At 39.2% G+C, this 22,469-nt stretch overlaps 1 protein-coding gene across 3 annotated transcripts in view; it reads left to right on the top strand.

Moving 5' to 3' along the window:
* Positions 1–22,469, top strand: part of Cntnap5 (contactin associated protein family member 5) — a 956,023-nt gene that overhangs the window by 622,324 nt on the left and 311,230 nt on the right. For all 3 annotated transcript variants that reach the window (XR_005974031.1, XM_041648130.1, XM_041648128.1), the window contains exon 12: positions 17,113–17,232. Coding sequence is in view for 2 of the 3 variants with exons in the window: in XM_041648130.1 (XP_041504064.1) it covers positions 17,113–17,232 (120 nt within the window). In the remaining variant the exon portion in view is untranslated. The remainder of the gene's footprint in view (positions 1–17,112; positions 17,233–22,469) is intronic.

Here is a 22,469-nt window from a genome sequence, read left to right as displayed (position 1 = left end):
CAATGTGCTCCATTTTCCCCTAAGTTGCTTTCTATTAGGTTATTTCATCAAAGTGAAAGAAAAGAAATTAGAATGCCCTGTATTGTTTCTGACTGCTTGTCTGCCTGGGACACTTATATTCTTTTCTTTCTCAGCTCTAGCCCCTCTATCGAGTGCTTTCCCCAGACCCAGCTCCTCTTTTGTCAGTTAAAACTAAGCTTTCTGCATTTCCTCACCACACAGCAGTGTTTAAACGTCCATCTGTTTGAGAACTGAAGGTCTGGTTTCTCTTTTTACCATTACTAAAGGGCAATATTTTTTTCTGGTAGGAAGATACATGAGTTCATGCACGTGGTATAGGAATGACACTTATTATTTTAGGGGTGAATCCTACGCAGAACACTTGCTGTAAATTAATTTCAGATCTAAGTGAGTGGGTACTGGCCATTTATCTATTCCCTAAGCTGAAGTATTTTAAAGTAATAGTTGCTGCGTGCCTACTGAGTAGAGTTAAACATGAGCAAGGAATCAAAAGTGGCAGCAGCTGACAGTGATTGGACACGTACTGTGTGCTGAACTCGACGTGAGTACAAAAGTTAGGAATTATTCCTTAACTTCGATTATTCAACAACTTAAACTTGAAATAATGTAAACACCAGGTTTATAAAACTCATCATTGGGCTGGTGAGATAGCTCATTAGGTAGAGTGTTTGCTTTGCAGCATGAGGATCTGTGTTTGGTCCCCCAAACCTGTGTAAAAAGTAAGATGTTGTATGGCGGGAAAGGAAGAGGGAGGAAGGGGAGGGGAGAGGGTGAGAGTGGAGTACTGGAAAATGTATAGTACATTCCTATCCAAACAATCAACATGAGAAGATTTAATAAAAAAGAGAAAAGTAAGGTGTTGGTATGCCCTTGGAATCTCTGTGCTTGGGAAACAGAGACTGGGGCATCCTTTGGACTCACAGGCTAGCCAGTTTAGGCAGAATTAGTGAACTCAGGACAATGAGAGACTACCATCTCAAAATCCACAGTGCACGTTATCTGAGAAATGACATCTGAAATTGACCTCTGGCCTTTATATGTTCATGCACACATATACACATGCATTCATACAAATCTATACCCAAGTACACACAAAGTTTCACAACTCAACTCCAGGGTTTTAATTCAAAACTCCTTAGTTGAACTAGGTGTGGTATTATAGGCCTACAGTTTTAGGTCTCAAGAAACTTAATTGTGGAGATATTAGTTCTATTATGAGCTATAGAGTGATACCAAGGCTCAAACCAACAAGTAAAAACAAGAGCTACAAAAATTTAACTAATTTCCCATTTTATACTGTATCCCATGACCACTGTCCTTAAGGTCGTTACCATAGAGATGTAACTAAAGACTTCAGGTATGGAGTAGAGAAAGAACCAAGTCAAATGCTATGTGGGTTTGCTTCAAACAGTGTATCTTGGGTAAAAGCTATGTTGGAAGGAAAACTAGAGTCTTTTATCTGAAATGACCCTCAAGACTTGTGGCTGCAGTGTTCTCTTTGTATGTCACATCTAATGAAAAAGTCCTGGGTCCTTGCTTACCCTTCTCACAGCATGGTGATTACAATATGAAGTTGTGAGGTCACCAAGTGAGCTCTATCATTTTGTCTCTAGAAATGATTGCAAGTTTAGAAATCACTGAGTAGTGATGAAGCTGTACTCCGCACCAAATGCTCTGTTTTGCTGAAATGCCAATTCCTCCATGATAGGAATGATGTGATTCTGCTTGCTGAGGGCCAGAGGGCAGACATAGAAGCCAGGTTAGGGAAGACCAGCCCCAGCCTGGAGCAGCTACTAGTCTGAATGAAGACAATAGAACTCTGTTTCTTGAACTTCAGGTTTACTTTTAATTTTTGACTTTTAATGGTTTGTTTTATTTTGCTGTGGGTACGTGTGATGTGTGTGCAGCTGAGTGTGTAGGACCACACAAACATGTGTACATGCAGTGGCCAGAGGATGATGTCAATGTCCGGTTGTATCATGCTTTACTTTATATCCTTAACACTGATTCTGAGCTAGGCTGCTGGCCAGAAAGCCCTAAAAACCCTCCTGTCACCTCTCCCAATGGTATTTCACAGTATTTAGGTTACTAGATAATGAAAGGACATGTTAAGCTTTTTACATGAACGCCAAAAATTCAAATTCACATCCTTATACTTTCATAGAAAGTACTCTTACCCTTGAGCCACATCCCTAGCTCTATTTTTTGGGCTTTGTATTGTGTAAATTGAGATTTTTTTTGCTTCCTGCTGACTTACGTAGATGCTTAGCAAGGTCCTGGCCTGCTTTTCCCTGTACTTCCTTGCAAAGTGGAAACTTCATAAAGCAGTAGGAGGTGGATGATCCTGTGTGTAACATGACTATGCTGGGTCTGTTATAAAATAGAAACTGTAGACTTGTAAAAAGCAGTGAGGTAGAATTCCTTGGTGATCATTGCATCCACTGACAAAGTAAGTGTTGGCTTTACCTCTCTAGATCTGTAAAGGATAGCATGTTACCACTGCACTCTCCTAATTCTGGACAGGCTTCTCATTCATAGATTTTGATGGCAAGTGGCCTAAACGTATACAGAAACTTTTCAGTATGTTATTTAACTTTTTCAGACAACCTCAAACTTACTATGCAGCTAAAGATGGTGTTGAACTTTTGATCCTCTGCATCTCTCTCGGGGTGCTGAGACTGCAGGGATGTAGTATAATCCAGAGTTTATGCAGTGTGAGAAATGGAGCTCATGGCTGTGCACCTGCAAACCAAGCGCTCTACCGACTGAATCTCATTTGTACCCCCCTTGTGTAATTCTGAAGTGAATATTTGGATGACAGTGATAGCATAGCTACATTTATGGCTTCTTTGTTGCCGTAATTTTGCACCAACTTAGAGAAAAGAGTATTTTTATTATTTTCCTTGAAGTTTGACTTATTCATTATGAGATGTGCAAGTATAAAGCCCTTGATTAGCTATAGAAGAGTCAATATCAAGTTATAGTGTATTTAATAATACTCCTGCATCACACTTAATCATTTTTTAAATTTTATATTACATTTTAATAAATAATATCTTTCTGTTTTCCAAGCTTAGAACTCCAAGATTAAAACAATTCTCCTGCCTCAGCCTCCTGAGTAGGTAGGACTGCTAGAGAATTCAGTCAGGCTTCTGTTATAAAGATCTATGTTTTCATGTGAAGAGATGAACACATGTGTGAAGTTGTGTAAGCATGCAAGTGTGGGATAATACGGTAATCAGGGGTCAAATCTTAGTGCTGTTTCATCCATACTGTCCAGGCAGTTCGCAACACAGGGTCTTTCTCTGGGACCTGGAGTTCATCATTTGGCTGGGCTGCTTGCCGAAACATCCCTCCTCCCTACTTCTGCCTCCTCACACTGGGTGTGCACATCATGAACTACCACACCTGTGTTTTTGGCTTCTCTTTTAAAAAGAGTCACTGTCGCCCTTGCAGGCTCTCCTCCTCCTCTTCCTCTCACTTGCCTCTCCTACGTTCCTGACATTGAAGAGGAAGCATGCTTTCCAAGTATTCCTGAGTCCCAAGCATGCTAAGGCGCTGTAACAAGTGGAAATCCGTAAACAAGATAAAGCAAAGTGCTTTGGTAAACGTGCTCTCCATACCGCCAGGCAAAACAACACTGCAAGGCAGGGCAGCAGGGACTCAGAGTTCTTGCTTGTGCAGCATCCTCAATAAAAAGAAAACCAGTTTTAGAGGCAGAACTGGCAAGGGCCTGCTTCTGTATGTAGACTTACAGAAAGCAAATATTTGGAAAAAAATAATGTATTAAGGTTCTATTTTTTAATGGCTTTTTGAGAGTCGTGTTTTAGCAGATAGATGTCTTGGGAGTTATGTTCTTCAGGTAGGGATGTAAGTAGTGTATGACAGCTTTCCAGATGAATGCCCTGATCTCAGACAATCAGTGGTGGGTGGGGAGATAGCTTTCCAGGTGTGTCTTTTTCTTATTCTTTTTTTTTTCAAAATGCAGTGTGTATATAATAGTTATATGTGATTTTTCAGGTGTGTGCACATGTATGTGTATATGAGTATATGTGTAGATCAGAGGATACTTTAGGGTACTCTAGAGTGCCATTCTTTAAGGGCTGTCCACTTTTTTGTTTGTTTGGTTTGTTTGGTTTGGTTTTTCATGGCAGTGTTTCTCTGTAGTTTTGGAGCCTGTCCTGGAACTAGCTCTTGCAGACCAGGCTGGCCTCAAACTCACAGAGATCCACCTGCCTCTGCCTTCTGAGTGCTGGGATTAAAGGCATGTAGCACCACCCTCCTGCTATCTACCTTAATTTTTGAGGCAAGATTTTCCAGTGATCTGGGTCGGTTGCCTAACAAGGGAGGCCCAGAAATTTTTTATTTTTTTACTTCTCCAGTTTCAAGACTCCAAGTGAATTCCAAAATTACAAGCTAAATTTTTGGGTTTGGGGGTTTGAACTCAGCTACTCAAACTTGCAAGGCAAACATTTTACTGACTAAACTATCTCCTAAGCTTCTGAATCTGTTTCTGTTGCTATTTATTTTGTTTGGTTCGTTTGTTTTTCCTTAAATACCATCAGCACAAAAATGAGTATCGAAGTGGGTTGTTTTAGGGTGGCATAGTCTGGATCCTTTAATGGCCTTTTCTGTCTCTAAGAAGGCTATCTTTATCAGCTATCATGATGTTAAACTCAGAGCTGCCAGCCTCCAAAGGTCCTTCATAGAAATGCATGAGGCAGCAAAACGATTAGTCTGTCACAGGGTGAGTTAGAGAGTGATCTTCACGAACAGGGTTCCTATGGCAGCTTCTGGTAAGAGGATCTCCTGGAAACACAAAATTTAAGATGACAAAAGGATGAAAAGAAAGACGGATATAGCATCTGGCAACAGCTGGACTTCATGTTGAGTACAGGGTGCTTGTACTGAGATTTTTTCAGCACCCGACAGAGACATACCAATTTGCTGTCTGCTGTTGTTTAATCAGTGTTATTTGTCTGTGCAGTTTACTGCATGTTCCTTTCTGTACTGGTACACATATGTATGTGTGTAGAGGCAAGAGGATAAATTCATTTTGCTCCTCAAAACATGTCCACATTTATTTGTTATTTTGGTCTGAATCAGGGTCTGTCATTGTCCTGGAACTCATGAAAAGGAAATGCCTCCTTGTTGCTAGGATTGCAAACCCAGCCTTTCTGTTTGCTTGCTTATTTGTTTTATATGAATTCTGGGAATCAAACTGGCATGCTCATGCTTGCAAGGTACCATCTTGACAAGCAATCCTCTACTGAGTTCTTTCTCTCCCACATCACTGTGATTCTGTAATTTTGTTGTTAGTTTTAAAATAATGCTTCTCTAACTTGTGAAAAGGTAAATTGGAGGACTTTAAAAAAATTTAAAGCATTTTCACTTATTATTATTTGTACATGTATATGTGTGTGCCTGCTTGTTTCTATGTGTATCATGTGTATATAGCTATCCTCACTGGCCATTGGAACCGGAGTTATAGTGAGCTGTGCACTGTGGGTACTGGGAATGGAATCTAGGGCCTCTGCAGAGCAGAGTATGTGCTCAGTGACTGGTCCCTCCCTCCAGTCCTATCCGAATATCTTCTAAGGTACTTTTCAGACTTGTATTTTCAGTCTGATGTTAGGTCACCTTGGGGATCATGATTTTCCAGGACTGTGGTAAGCTGGAGGATTGCTAATTTATGTAGTCAGAGAAGCACTGTCATTGCAGCCATGCCCACTGACATTCACCTAAGCTCATCATCAACATAACAAGCATTTGCTTTCATGCTCCCATAGGATGGACTTCTTTTAGATATGGGCTATTGAAAACAGTTTTTATCCTCTGGGTTTGCATATTCACTTTTGACCCACAGTATATTATTAAATTGCTTACTGTGATTTCACAAACTGTTTTACTGCAATGCAAAATGGCATAATGTCCTCTGTATCACATATAAGGTGATGCACTTGCAAATAGTGGCTGCTGTGTATAGTATATAGTTACTGCTTGTATAGTACATAGAAATTGCTGTGTATAGTATACAGTGAGTGACTACTGTGTATAGTATACAGTGACTGCTGTGTATAGTATACAGTGACTGCTGTGTATAGTATACAGTGACTGCTGTGTATAGTATACAGTGACTACTGTGTATAGTATACAGTGACTGCCGTGTATAGTATACAGTGACTGCCGTGTATAGTATACAGTGACTGCTGTGTATAGTATACAGTGACTACTGTGTATAGTATACAGTGACTGCTGTGTATAGTATACAGTGACTACTCTGTATAGTATACAGTGACTGCTGTGTATAGTATACAGTGACTACTGTGTATAGTATACAGTGACTGCTGTGTATAGTATACAGTGACTTCTGTGTATAGTATATAGTGACTATTGTGTATAGTATACAGTGACTGCTGTGTATAGTATACAGTGACTACTGTGTATAGTATACAGTGACTGCTGTGTATAGTATACAGTGACTACTCTGTATAGTATACAGTGACTGCTGTGTATAGTATACAGTGACTACTGTGTATAGTATACAGTGACTGCTGTGTATAGTATACAGTGACTTCTGTGTATAGTATATAGTGACTATTGTGTATAGTATACAGTGACTTCTGTGTATAGTATACAGTGACTACTGTGTATAGTATACAGTGACTGCTGTGTATAGTATACAGTGACTGCTGTGTATAGTATACAGTGACTACTGTGTATAGTATACAGTGACTACTGTGTATAGTATACAGTGACTTCTGTGTATAGTATACAGTGACTACTGTGTATAGTATACAGTGACTGCTGTGTATAGTATACAGTGACTGCTGTGTATAGTATACAGTGACTGCTGTGTATAGTATACAGTGACTACTGTGTACAATATACAGTGACTTCTGTGTATAGCATACAGTGACTGCTGCATATAGTATACAATCACTGCTGTGTATAGTATACAGTGACTGTTGTGTATAGTATATAGTGACTACTGTGTATAGTATACAGTGACTGTTGTGTATAGTATATAGTGACTGCCGTGTATAGCATACAGTGACTGCCGTGTATAGCATGCAGTGACTGCTGTGTATAGTATGTAGTGACTGCTGCTACTGACTGCTGTTAATGGCTTATTTTAAAGGAGAGGCTTGGGTAGAGGTGAAGCTGGAAGAATGTATTAGTCTTAGCCTTTGCAATTCACCAGAAGTCACCTGGCAGGCATCCTGCCTTTATCAGACATTGTTAAAAGCATGCCATCAGCATCAGGGCCTAAAGCACTGTAGCCCAGGAGACCAAAAAATGTCTTACTCTTTTTGAGGTCCAATATTGCAATCTGACATTTTGCTCTGCCTTCTGAATTTGGTCTGGGGCTTGGGCCATCAAAAGCTCTTCTCTCTCCAGTGTAATCTACTGATAGTCTTTGAACTGATTTTTGTTATTTTGTTTTAATACTATCTTTATTTTCTTTGTTGAAACAAGCTCAAGTCAAATTCTCAAAAGTCTACTGCACTAGGGCTTGAAAAACTTAATTAAATAAATGACTGCTGAATAAAATGCTCCACAATTGTTTGCTTAGATACTAGAATTAATTTGATTTTATTTATGTCATACGGCATATACACTAGACCCAGGAAATCGCAAAAATGAAGAGACATAGGAATGAAATACTTTTACATGACTACTTTTATTTTTGAGATTATAATTATATCATTTATCTTCTTTCTTTCCTCCCTCCATACCTTCCCATATACCTTCTTTGCTCTCCTTTAAATTCATGGACTCTTTTTAAATAAGTTATTGTTATGAACATATATACAGATATATACACACATACATATATGTGTAGTGTAGAATAATGACAACAATAAACATGCTAAGAAGAATTGAAACATTTTTAAGGCTTTCAAAGAATGTACTGAGAAGCTAAAGAGAGATTCCACTGGTCAAAGAGCTTACCATATATGCATGAACAATTGAGTTATAATTCCCAGCACCCACACCCAGGACCCAGGGATAATAGCATGCATTTGCAATCCTTGTGCTTGAGAGACAGAGACTGGTGGATCTCTGAGACTCACTGACCATCTACTCTAGCCACATTGGTGAGCTTCACGTTCAGTCTCAAAAACCAAGGTGCACAAGCAGACAAGTTGATTCAGAAGGTTAAGGAGCTTGCCAACAAATTTGACAACCTGAGTTTTCTTCCCAGGACCCAGAAGAGGAAAGGAGAAAACCTGCTCCAGCAAGTTTTCCACTGACCTCACATGAATTCCAAGTCCTGTGGACATCAGATTTAATAGGGGGTAGGCAGTAATGAGAGTGACTGCAGAAGACACCTCATGTCAATCTGTGGCCACTACATGCACACATGAATGGTCATATACACATGTGCACACATACTTATTGAGTTTCATATTTGTTTCCATAATTTCACAGTAGGAATATAAAATGATAAACCTGCAAATCTATAGTGCTGACCTTGGCACTTGAAAAGGTGAGGGCTAAATAAAACTGTTTTGCTGTCTGAATACTATCATTATCTCTAATGAGAGAGAACATCACAAGGACGTTTCAAATTGTCCCTTAGGCAATAAATTATCTGCCAGGACTGAACTAAGACTATTTCTCTTAGATATGAAAACATGGATCTGTTTGCTCTGTCTGGTCACATTACACATATGCTCTGTGTAAAAATTTATCCCGAAGAACTCTGATGTGTCTACCATTGTCTTCTTCACTTAGGAGTGTGCTAAATGTGTGAATTCCTGGTTGTGACCCTTCAACAGCAATGCTCACTTTGCTGGCTGCTTTTTTTTTAATGCAACAAACTTTGCTGTCTCAAAAGCATTTTTATGTGCATAAGAATTGAATCTCCTTCTTGCTGAAGGTATACCATTGTCTCCTTTCTTAAGAGTTAATATTAGGCTTGCTTATTACTTGGTTATGGGACTAAGCCTCCAGAAGATAGATTCTTAAGATCTGCTGAAAGTGAAAACAGGATTCTTTCTTTACTTAGGTAAAGTTGTTCCTAGAGCCCCTACTGCCTTGTGCAGTCACGGGAAGCTGCCATGAGTTGTCTCATGGATCTGTGGGCATTTTTGAGTTGTTACTAAGAAAAATCTTCCTTTTTCTTCTCTTTTGTCTTTCTCTATTGGATGTTGACTGGAGCCTAAAAATGCCTTCCCTGGTGCTCAGACTTTCTCCTTTCTCTGATGCTCTCTTTCCCACATTGTGGCCTCCTGTCATCATGTGGCTAATCTCCCTGTCTGCTTAACACAAACAGAATGGCTTTTATTTCTGTATCTTCATCCTCCATCTCTGAGCAGCTACTGAGATTTTTCAGCTTTGTCTGCTTTTGGGACTTTCTTTATTAAATTTTTTTTCACAGCATAATATTTTTATTGATTATTGGGGAATTTCATACAATTTCTTGGGCTTCCAATTAAATCTATTTATAATTCCTAAATTATTCTATTAGGGAGGCTAAAAATAGAAAATATCTTTTCCTGGTATCATCTGGTGGCCACAAAGAGATTTCTCCAAACTTCCAGTAATATATGTGTTCCTGTTCATGGGTGTGCTTGTATGTGCAATATATAAGCATATGCACATAGCTATATGTACATAAAGATGTCAGAAGTCAATGTTGGATATCTTATGCACTTACTCTAACTTTATTTTTGGTGATAGGGTCTCTCACTGAACCTGGAGATCTCCATTTCAGCTGGGATTCCTGGCACACACTATTCCACACAGCTGTCTATGTTGGTTCTATCATGAAGCTCAGGTCCTCGGGCACTCTACTGCTAGCTATCACCCAAGCCCTACCAACAACTTCCTCTTAATTTTCTCTTAGTCATTCAGTTTCTCCACAGCAGAGTGTGCTGTGATTCTCCTATAGGTCTCTTCCTGTGCTAATCTAGAGTACCCAGAAAGAATGCATAACGTGATATCTTATGCACTGCTTTGAGTTATATTGCTGCTGCAGAGACAGTGGTTCCCATAGCGTCTGTTGGACTTCCTCAGTTCAGCTTTTATCATCTATAGAAATTTTCAATTAATAGTCATTAATTATGTACATTTGAGTGTGTGTGTGTGTGTGTGTGTGTGTGTGTGTGTGTGTGTGTAAGCCAGAGGACAATCTTGGCTGTAATTCCTTAGTCACCATCCTCTTTGCCTTTGGGGACACTTGCATGGAACTCATTAGGTAGGCGTGGCTGGTTGGTCAGGATCCAAAGTTCTTCCTGTCTGAAGTTCCCTGTGCTCAGATCACAAGCATGTATCCACAGTCCTGGTTTGTACCTGGGTTCCGAGGAGTCAAAATGATATCTTTGTGCTTACACAGTTAACATTTTGTGTGCAAAGCTACCTCCCCAGACCAATGGGCCATTTAGAAACAGAGAAAAAATATATGTACTATAGGCACTCACACTCTAACAGAGGAGGCCAAAAGATGGACATAGGATTAGAATGCACATTGACAGTGGCAGAAAGGGCATCTGATAATGTTTATTGAGGAAGCAGTGGGTTTCTGAGACCTGGAACTTGAGTCTGTATCAGTGCAATGGCTGGCTGTCTTTCTGATGCTTGACATAGGGTTCTGTTCTGTAGCCTGGCTCTTCCGCATATTCATGAATAGCCTCCTACCTCAGCTGCTGGTGCGCCATCGTATGCCACTTTCCCCGAGTTGTTTTCTGTAACAAAAACATCATTTTCAGAAATAACAATACCTTCACTTTCTGTGGATATATTTATAATACTTATTTTCCTAACTGCCCTTCTGTATTTCAGCATCCATTTCAATAAATCATTGTCTTGCAGCTTCAGTTTTAGCTAAGAAAAACTTAGAAATGATGTTGCTAGACATAAGGGCAGAGCTAATCAGGCTCCAGTCATCTGCAGCATCAGCAACAATGAACAGCACTCCAAGGATAGCAGGTCTGGGCATCTGTAGCAGAAAGACTAACATCCCAAAAGAGAGTCATCCTTAGTGTTGGCTCTGCCACATCTGATTCTACATGGAGAGTCAGACTGTGTGCCTGCGAGTCTATAAACTCTCCAATTGTTCAGATTCCAAAAGCATGACATTCATTTTTTCAAAGGTTTGCTTATTTATTTTATGTATAAGTGTTCTATCTGCATGTAAACGTTTATGTCAGAAGAGGGCTTCAGATCCCACTAGAGACAGTTGTCAGCCATCATAGAGTTGCTGAGAGTTGAACTCAGGACCTCTGGAAGAAGAGACAGTGCTCTTAACCACTGAGCCATCTCTCCAGCCCTAGCATGACATTCTTAAATCCCCCAAGGACATCAGGTTTCCGGTCTTAGGGGCATCAGTTAATTAAATGTGACCTATCCCAATATCTCCCCTGTCTGAGTCACATGCTAGGCTCCTCCCTCACTCTCTCTCAGTATGAGACAGCCACCTCTTCTCACCACAAAAGTCAGAAGGGAGCAGACATCTTTGCTGATCTGTATAATACGAGCTCCTTCCCTTTCACTTGGGGCTCCTTCATGTTTTCTGTTGAATTAAATAAATCTTGTGGCCTCCAGGGCAGTCTGCCTCCATGTCCTCTATCAAATTTTAGACTTGACATTAATATTTTGTGATATCAATATTGGTTTGACATCTTATATTTTTACATTAAGTTATTTACCTTTTCTTTTTTCATTAATTTTATTTTAACTGTGTTTGACCATCTTATTTTCTTATATCTGAATTTGAATCATTGCTAGGAGTTTTGACACTTCTAGTTTATAAATATACTGGGTCTTCTTACCCACAAGAACATTCATGTGTCAATATCTAAGTTCAAGATTCACTTGTAATTTGATGCTGGTGCCCGTTGTATGACTGCGTCCATGGTGGCCTTCTTCCCTGTGGCTTCCTAGTCATCTGACAACACTGAATAAGGACTCAGAAAAGGGGACAGACCTAGTTGTACCTCATGTGGGTTCACCTCATAAAGACTGCACCAGAAGCACTAATTCCGTGAAGCATCTCATTTGTAGGGCACTTATCCCTTCTATCTCCTTAGCATGGCTTCAGGTTAACTCAGTCCAAAAGTCACACGATTGAACTGGTACAACTACAGTGTTAATTGCCATCCAGGCCAGACATTCTATTTTCCTTTTTTGTTTGTTTGGTTTGCTTTGGTTTTTTTGAAAGAGGGTGTTACTATGTAGCACTGGCTGACCTCAAGTTTACAGAACTCTGCTTATTTTCCCTTAATGGGTCTTGATTACTGTTCAATACCCCCTCTGATGAGGAACTGGCATCTCTGACCTCTTGCAAAAATGGGGCTAACCAGAGGCACAGAGACATATCTGGCTTTTAGCCAAAGGAAAAAAAAATGGGCTTTTTTTCTTTAGGGTCTTTTAGCCTTAAATGTCTTAGTTAATTTTTACCTCATGTGTTACACACCTGTGTCAAAAAAAAATCAACAAAATCTGCAGTCTGTAAGACTGTGCCCTGTCTTATTCTCAAAAGACATTGTAAGTACATTTTGATGTGTTCCCAATCTTGTGTCTCATGTCCTTTGGGCATGCAAAATCAAACTTATGCAGACAAACGGATGCTGGAAAAGTAAGACATGCTTGGTCTTATTTGACACAACTCAACTGAAGTTTCAGCTGTAATTTCAACTCATAGTGACCAGAAAAAGCTAAAAACACATATTCAGAAAAACAAAGACAGAAAAAAAAGCTGAGTGTGGGTGGCAGTGGTGCATGCCTTTAAACCCTGCACTCTGGAGTGGGGCAGAAGCAGGTGGATCTCTGTTAGTTTGCAGACAGCCTGGTCTACATAGAAAGTCTAGGATATTCAGAGCTACAGAGAAAAACTATCTTGAAAAACCAACCAAACAACTAAACAAACAAACTAAACTAAGATGGTAAAACAAAGCAAACAAATAAGCACAGGAAATAAGAGCAAGAAAAGTTTTAAGAGTTTAGAGTGCATAGATGAAAGCAAGAGAGAAAGTAGTCGATCTTCAGAGTTGAATTCTTATATAGAAATAGCAGAACTGAAGGTGGAGAGACAGTTCAATGGGTGATAGTACATTTATCATGAAGGACTGAATTTAAATCCCTAGGATCCACATAAAAGCCAGACAGTGCTCGTACTCTGGACTGTCTCAGCCCAGCTGGCCTGTGGCTTATGTAGTGGAAAAACAACAAAGGGATCTGGATCAATCAATGAGAAAGATTGAGGACAAACACCTAAGGTTGTCCCCTGACTTCCATTTGCAAACCTCAGAATGCTGTGCTGGCTAGATTTTGTCAACTATACCTAAGCGCCCAAGTCATCTGAGAAGAGGGAACTTCAGTTGTGAGAAAATGCCTCCATTAAGTTGGGATGTAGAAAATCTTGTAGGGCATTTTCTTGAATAATGTTTGCCCTGGTTAGCCCATTGTGGGTGGTGCTGTCTAATGGTAGGTGCTATTGAATGGTATAAAAAATCAGGCAGAACAAGCCATGAGGAGCAAGCCAGTAAGCAATATTTTTTCATGGCACAGTCATCAGTTCTTGACTCAAGGTTTCTGATTTAAGTTCCTATACTGACTTCCCTGGATGGTGAACACAAGCTCAAGATGAAGTAAACCTTTTCTTCCCAACATGAATTTTGGCCATGGTATTTATCCCAGCACCAGAAATCCCAACTAAGACATGGAGCACACCTGTGTAAAAATGCAAAGACATACATTGTGTGCATGTAAACACACACACACACTCATTCACTCTCTCTCTCTCTCACACACACCACACACACTTATGCAGAAGTACAATTTAACAAACAACAAATTTACATTCCAAAATTATCCCAAATATATAACAATTGCAGGTGGCATCCAGTTCTTCAAGTTGAAGATGTGAGATTTATGAGAAACATAACACTATCTGAAAACATAAAGATCCCCAGCCCCTCTTCAAACACCTTGTAGTTTTGTTCACCTTTGTGGCAGTAGTAGAGTCTCCGAAGATGTCTCAGATAGTACTTTTCTATCAGACTCTCTCCTGAGGAGACCAGTGACTTCTACTTCAGTGAGCAATCCAAGAGCTGTGAAGATGGTGACCACTGCTTTCTAATAATCTAACCCCAGCTCCTATGCCAACTGCCATGTCTTCTCCTCCATTATAACATGTATTCACTTGAACTGTGAGCCAGACACAGCTGTTTCTCCTTTGTGTTATTTTTGTCAGATATTTTGTAACAGCAATGGGAGCATTAACCAAGACAAGCATGAGTATCTGAATAACAGGAGGTGTCCATCATGGAAATTATGTTAGAAGAGGCTAGCAAGGCTAAAGCCACCTTCCCAAAGTAATGGAGGAGCTAATTTGTGGCCATAATGCAAACGTTTGCCAAGTTCATTTCTAGGGTTCAAGTTCTTTGTGAAATATTACAATTTTATTTAATGTGTGTGCTCACATGAGTACATTTGTGTGATTGTGTACACTAGAGAATAAGTGTGGAGGTGAGAGGAAAACATGCAGAAGCTCGCTCTCTTCTTCCACCATGTAGGTACCAGGGCTAGAACTCTCTGAGCTATCTCACTGGTTAGGTGATCTCAGCAGTTAAATAAATGCTCACATGTTTTCTGGGTGTTATTTTCCTTTCATGCTCTTGAGAAAACAACAGTGGCATCTTCTCTCATGTGTTTGCTCTCCTATGAATGTAGGTGTGTTTGTTGATAGCTGCTCGTACTAGCTGGCATTCCCATGTGTAGTGCACATCAATGTGCATTACATAGATTCTGAAGATCGTATTCTTCCAGGCAAGCTTCACCAATGGAGATTCAGGGTTCAGCCTGTTGTGTTCAGTGTTCAGGGCACACACCATGACTCCCTTATTTACCTCTGCTTCAGAAATTGTGCATCAATACCAGAGAGAGTTTTATGAATACACTTATAACCTTGAATTCACTCCAAAGTATAAGAATTTCTAACTCTCTCAGGCTTTAGGACCTGACTGGTAATGAATTATTTGAAGCTCCCCTCACCCTTGATCATGATGAACGGTAGCTTCATATTCCTGGGATGGGGCATTAGTCACAGGGGCAGAAGTCAGCTAAGGTGACAAGCTTGTACTCTATCTTGAATGATGTTAGGAGTCACTGAAGTGTTTTAAGCACGACTAGGAGACATAATTCAATGTCCACATGCTGCTCCAAACTATAGGATTTTGTGTGAAGTGTTAAATATATTTTTTTATTCTTAAGATTGCTAATGTGTCTTTTAAGATGTTGGCTTTGCATTCTTCCAAATCTGCTGGGTATAATCAAGTAAGTATTTATCAAGTCTACAGCTGCGTTAATGCTCCAAATTATGTGACCCCTGTGACCTCTTCCTATTCTGGCTCCTGCATGAGCATGAAAGGACCTCTGTGCCTGTCATGGCCTGTAAACATGAGGACACAGACTGTTGTTCTTATATATGTCTCTGTCCCTTGGTGAAACTATATTTGTTAACATAATCTATAAATTAGGCAGCAATTGTCAGGTGAAAATGGATGTATACAGTATTATATCAGTTACTTTCCTAAGTTTCGCACATATAAGTGTAAGAGAATGTTCCTTTTGCCTGGAGGATATATCAGTTGGTAAAGTGCTTGCTTTGCAAGCATGAGTACCTGAGTCTGATCCCTAGAGCATGTAAAAGCAGGCATGGTGTGCACATTTGTAATTCTCATTTTAAGGTTTTGATAGGAAGATTCTTAAAACTCACTGATCAGGCATTCTAGCCAAATAGGCAAGGAGAAAACCAAGTGGTGCCAAACAACCTCTGACATTGACTATTGGTGCCACATACAAGCCCACAAGTACATGTGCACACACATCCAAGAATGTGTCCTCATGTTTTATTGCTAAAAATGTGAATTTTAAACTCACTAGCTGAACATTTGTTGAACTGTAATGCCTTTAGAGATATGTTAGGTGCTAGGATTCAGTGTCACATGACACAGTCATGATTCTTCGAGGTTCTTTAGCACATTCTAGAAGACAGACCTGTGCTGATGATCCTAGTTTAATACACTGTGAGGACATAGGGACAGAATGTAAATCAGCAAATACCAGGGGCAGATAAGAGGGGAGATTTTATGATCAATGTACCCTTGAGATGGGCTTTGAAGAATGAATTATAGAAGCAATGGTGTGTGATGGTTATCTTTAACTGTCCCCTTGACACAACCTGAATCACCTGAGAGGGAGTCTCTATTGGGTTGGTGTGAGGACACAATTGTAGTAGACTATCTTAATTTTGTTAATGTGTGTGGGAAGACCCACTGTGGATGGCAACAGGGGTCCTTGTTTTAATTATGTTCCTATTGCTACAATAAAGACCACAAGGAAAGTGCTAGTTTCAGCTCTTTTTCATATTTCATCATGAAGGGAAATCAGGGAAGGAACTCACAGGAACTTGGTGTAGGAACTAAAGGGAGGCAATGAATTCATACTGCTTACTGGCTTGCTCATCTTGTTTTCATGGGCCACACAGAACAATATTCTGAGGGGTTGCATTGCCGCCAGTGAACTGCACCCTTACACATTCATCATTAATAAATAAAATGCCCTAAAGAGTTCCCGAATCTCTAGTCATGTGGTGGCATTTTTTTTCCATTGAGGTTCTATTTTCCAAAATGACTCTAGCTGTGTCCATTGATAATAGCCCAACCAGCATAGTTTCTGAATGACTTGAATGGAAAGATCAAACAGTGTGTAAGCAAGCTAGCAAGTAGACAAAGGTGCATTTGCTTCTTAGTGTCCATGGTTGTGGATGCGATATGACTAGCTGCTTCGAGTTCCTACAACTGTGGTTTCTCCAAACAGACAGCAACTTAACACTGCGAGCTAAAATAAGCCCTATCTCCCTTATGTTGCTTTCTTATCAGGGTATTTTATCACAGCAACAGAAATAAAACTAAAATAGGGAAGAAGTCCACGAAGTACTAGAACCCTGGGCTGTAAAGGCTCTTGGAGCAGTACAGGAAGGGAAAGGAAGAAGCATGAAAAGTAGGCTTAAGAATGAGCTACTGACCCCTGCAGAAGGATGTACAAAGTGAAGTAAAGTTTGTCTTTCTATCTTTCCAGCCATCTATGAGCAATCCTGTGAAGTATACAGACACCATGGGAACAAGGCTGGCTTATTCTATGTTGACTCTGATGGCAGCGGGCCGCTGGGACCTCTCCAGGTGTACTGCAATATCACCGGTAAGGGCCACGTTTTCCACGCATGCTTAACCTGGGTAACAGCTGGTATGAGATGGAATAGAGTTTCTGCAAAGGGACACCTGAGTGAACAAAATTTACAAGACTAGATTTAGTTGGGGAAGGAGGCTATCTTGATAAATCTTAGGAATTAGCTTAGTTATTTTTGAGAAAGAGTGGTAGAGGGAGCTTGGTAAAGGTAATGAGACTATTTCAAAAATCCAGAGTAAATTACCTACTATTTTCTGTAGGGCTTGCCAAGGTCATCTTATCTATAGAAAATGAACAGCAAAAAGAAAAGGAGATAAGAACAAAATAAATAAACATACAAACAAAAAATAAAGCATAAAAGCCAATGGGAAGTCATAATTCACAAAGGGGAAAATTCATTCACAGAAGGTTCTATGAACTGTCTGTCTGGGTGAGTCCTACTTTCTTGATCTTCAGAAGTTCATCAGTGAAATGGGAATGATATTACTGCATCAAGGAGTTGTGAAGATTATAGATAATCAGATGTGTTGGAACAGCAATGAGGACCTAAAAAACATAGCCCTGGCCTCAAAAGGGAAAAGAGATTCTAGAAATCTATTTATAAATAAGAGATTCTTATTCTAGAAACAAGTAAATGATCAATCTGAGAAAACAGATAAAGGTTATCACAAATTCCATATTCCATCATATTAATAGTTTCATGATGATTTATTGAATCAAAATTCTTTTCTATAGACTAGTCAAACATCAAGTAGGAAGAATTCAGGAAAGCTGAATGTCTCTGCTCTGAGTCTCACCTATTATCTGATGGTTTCTCAGACTTTATGTTCATGAAACAAAGGGACTACTTCATTTATTTCAAGAGTACTTGCCAGAAAGTCACAGAATGTTATATTTGGAGATGGTCAATAAGTTACTGTTCAATAGGCCAATGTTTTACAAGGTAATTGTACATTGAATCTGCAGAGTTTTGACTTGCCTCCCATCACTGAAGTTCCAATTAGCTTTGTACAAAAGTTCTATATAGGCATAGTTTCTTTTTATGTGAATTGCAGTTTTCTTGGAAGTCACCATCATTTCCATCATTATCATCATCTTCTTCATCAGGAAGACTGTATTCTATGGAATATCCTGAGAGTATGTAACTTTTTAAAAATTAATTACATAGGTTCAGAAATGACATCTGAGAATGATCAGGTAAAAGCCATTGGTGCCAAGTCTGATGATCTGAGGTTAATCCCTGGTTGCCACATAGTAGGAAGAGAAAACAGACTCCAACAAGATTTACACATGTTAAACTGAACAGTGGTAGTGCACACCTTTAATCTCAGCCCTTGAGAGGCAGAGGCAGGTGAATCTCTGTGATTTTGAGGCAAGCCTGGTCTTCAGAGTGAGTTCCAGGACAGGCTCCAAAGTTACATAGAGAAACCTTGTCTCAAAAAACACAAACAAACAAAAAAGCATTCTCACATGTTGTCCTCTGATTTACACAGATTCACATTGGTACATATGTACCCTCTTCACAAGTAAAAAAAAACATTTAAAAGTGATACTTTATGGGTAATTTATTCTATCATAAAATTCCACATTGCCAAACATTGATGTGATAATTTTTTGAGCATTTAGCTTTGCCAGTAGTCCTACTATGACTGTCAGAATATCATTAATTGGCATATCTCTTTCTTTTTCTTTCTTCCTTTTTCTCTATCTCTCTTTGTCCCTTTCTCTCTCTCCTTCTCTCTCTCCTTCTCTCTCTCTCTCTCTCTCTCTCTCTCTCTCTCTCTCACACACACACACACACACGCACACACACACATATACACATAAACATTCATAATTCATTTCAAGCCTTGCACCAAATAGCAAAGCAACAAATACCAGGCCTCTCACATTTCATAGAATATTTCTGCCCCACGCTCCACTTCAGTGAAGCAGCATACTTATAGAGCTCTTTCTGGACATGCAGTGTCCAAGGCACTAAGAATATGCAAATGAATGACACCATGGTTGTTCAGGTGACAGTCAACTCAGGAACAGCCATGCAATGCTGCAGTCAGAATATAGGGGAAGCACTAAAAGAATTAATGACAAAGCATATTCAACAGTTTTTCCAACTGAATGTAAAGAACTAGATGCCAGACACTGTTTGCAGAAAGGGCTAACATTTTGTTGTTGTGCTTTCTCTTGTTTGTTTTTGTTCGTTTGCTTTCCCATAGTTCTTCATCTAGAGAAGAGTGGCTGTATGCTAGCTACCTTGTAATTGTTTTTAGTTTTGTTTTTTTGTTTGTTTGTTTGTTTGTTTTTGATTTGTTTTTTCAAGGTAGGTTTTTACAATAGATATGGAGCCAGTCCTGGCACTCACACTGTAGACCAGACTGGCCTGAAACTCACGGAGATCTGTCTCTTTGTGATTGCTTTAGAGCAGGAATAGAAATTGTGTTCTTTGCTTTCTTGGTTGTTGTTATCTAGTACTATTCAACAACCTAGTCAAGGACTGGGCTTGTTCTATTCAAAACATAACTCACACATGAGTTCTTAGTTAAAAAAAAAATACAGACTTCTAGGATAGTCTATATCCTTATTCACTAAATGTACTTGTTCTAAGATTGATAAGGTATTTAGATGCAAATTCACCCTGGTTCTTGATTTCCAAAGAGGTGGTTTGGCTAAAAGAGAAGGTAAAGGAGACAAATACCTACTGCTGAGTAGCAGATACCACATATATCCAGAAACTGTGAGGTGACTGCCAGCTACTGAGCTCAGACATTTTAGGGAGTTTAATTGGAACTTAAAAATATCATCTCTGTTAATTCTACCAGAAAAATGTAAGCAAATAGATATTTAAAAAAATCTCCAACTTGTATGGAATAAATAGAATATCAGAATTTCATGACTTGCTGCAGGTAACACCTAGCTGGGACCATGACTTCCCTGTGGTCCAGTAATAATCCACATCCCTGAAACATTAACTAGACATTCTGCATTTCATATATCTTCACCATAATCAGCTGCTGTGGTATAATCGTTCTGTGTGCTGTGAATATGTATTCCTCTCATTAGTTAATCAAAAAGCGGCTTTGGCCTATAGTGAGGCATAATAAGGCTAGGTTGGAAAGCCAGACTAAAAATACAGAGAAGGGTGGAGTCAGGAGAGACAAGTCAGTCAGCAAAGACGCAAGATGCCAGGGGACTGGTAAAGTGGTAAAGTGTGACATGTGACAAAATATACATTAATATAAAGGGGTTAATTTAAACTTAAGAGCTAACTAGTAATAAGCCTAAACTATAGGCCAAACATTTTAATTAATATAAGTTTTTGTGTGTTAATTTTAAACCGGATGGTTCTGGGCAAAAAAAAAAAAAAAACCCTCTATCTCCATTTACAATCAGCATTTTGATTTTTTGTTATAAAATTAATAAATGATTATACTTAAAAATTCAAAAAAATAGAAAATTTATTAAAATGCTAAAACAAAACATTATCAAATCTCAAAGTATTAAGTTACCAAATTCTTAGAAGTTTAAACCTGTTTTTCTATAAATGAATTGTTTGTTTAAACCTAAGATACACTTAAATCACATATTTGTATTTTAGTGCCCACATTCAGGCTTTTTCCTGATCCAGTAAAACATATTTTGAAATTAAAATGTATATATTACAATAGCATAAAAAATTAAACTTTCCAAAATGGCAAAAGTCTAAGAACATAGAAGACTTTATTCATCCAGAACTGTGCTTCTGAAACCTACCTATTCTGGGATTTATTGTTTGATAATTTATCCATTTATGGTTAAGGAAGAATGAGTAATTAATCTTACGGCTTGCTAATTTGGTGCTGTAGTCCTGGAGGAACTAGAACTTGGGACCTGTGTCCTGATGGAAAATCAGCATTCCCCTCTTGGCATTCCTAATCACATAAATAAAAGAATTTAAGAATAAGTTCAATGGCATCTCCACGAGAGTTTTATTACAGTTGAAAAGAGAAATATCTCAGGACAGGTAAAAGTAGCACTTCTCAGCAGCTTCCCAGAGAAGGAGGATGGAGAAGGAAATGAAGAGCATGTTTCTTGAATTAAGGAAGCATGGAGATTGGCGATATCATGGCTGAAAGCTGTATGATAAGAGGGCAATGTTTGAGCAAGGGTGAGGACTGCCCAGTGCACTCTAAGGTGCATATGTGATATCTGGTTGGCATCTGAAAGAAAGAGACAGGAAAGAAAGAAAAGCTGGATCACTTGTTGGGAAGACTCAGCTGCGTGTCATGACTTCTTGGGTTGTAGTGACTAAGCTAGAGAATGCGGATTATTGGAAGGAAAAGCAGAAAATTTCCAACGTGGCACATCTATTTTGGCTACTTCTGGTCATGGCTTGAGGTGAACCTGCCTTCTCTCAGATGGCCCATGGGGTGTGTGATTGAACCAGCTCCCTGAAGTGTTGGGTTCCAATGAGACCAGTGATTCTACTACCTTAATGAGAAGCTTTTCCACAATGGGCTTGTTACTGCTGCTGTGATGCTGAGTGAATAGTTTAGATGGTCATAGATAGGACCTTCCATGATGGTGATCAAAGATGAACCTTTATTTGGGGAATCTTAAATCTTCTATGTTGTTAAATTGGAGTGACTTGTGATGCTGTGAAATATGTAGAAAAGCCATGCAGAAAGTGTGACCGTAACACGAGGGTTTAAGCTGGCTGTCTTTACAAATGCCAATAAACTGAGCTAGGAATTGAATTATTTATTCACATTTTAAAAATTTACTGTTTTAAATTTCTTTTTATTTTATATACCAATCCCAGTTCCCTCTCTCTCCTTCCTCCCATTCCCTCCACTTTCCACTTACAGTCCCGCTATCCACTACTTAAAGAGGGTAAGGCTTCCCATGGGAGTTAATAAAGTCTGGCTTATCATTTTGAGGCAGGACCAAGGCGCTCCCCCCATATCTAATTTTTAGGCTTTTTTCCCTCAAAGATATGGCTATCTGGGAAACTAGAGAATCACTCCCCAGATCTATTTTTCCATCCCATCTCCAGCTACCAAACTTTACAGGAAATTAAAAATAGAGGCAGTCAATCATCCCAAAGTTGAATCTTGGTCCTCTTGTTCAGTGGTGAGTCTTGTGAGATTTTCTGTCTGTACCCCTGATGACTATCTATAATGTTTCTCTGCATAGGATTGGTGTTCCCATACTCCCAAGGTGCCATCAGGTTCAAGTGTATCCCATAATAAGGAATTATCAGTGTGCACATG

Source organism: Microtus oregoni, unplaced genomic scaffold (genome assembly GCF_018167655.1).
Source record: "Microtus oregoni isolate MIOR12 unplaced genomic scaffold, Mior012 000003F_ref0000135, whole genome shotgun sequence".
Lineage (NCBI taxonomy): Eukaryota > Metazoa > Chordata > Mammalia > Rodentia > Cricetidae > Microtus > Microtus oregoni.
This window is presented reverse-complemented; position numbering and strand designations above follow the sequence as displayed.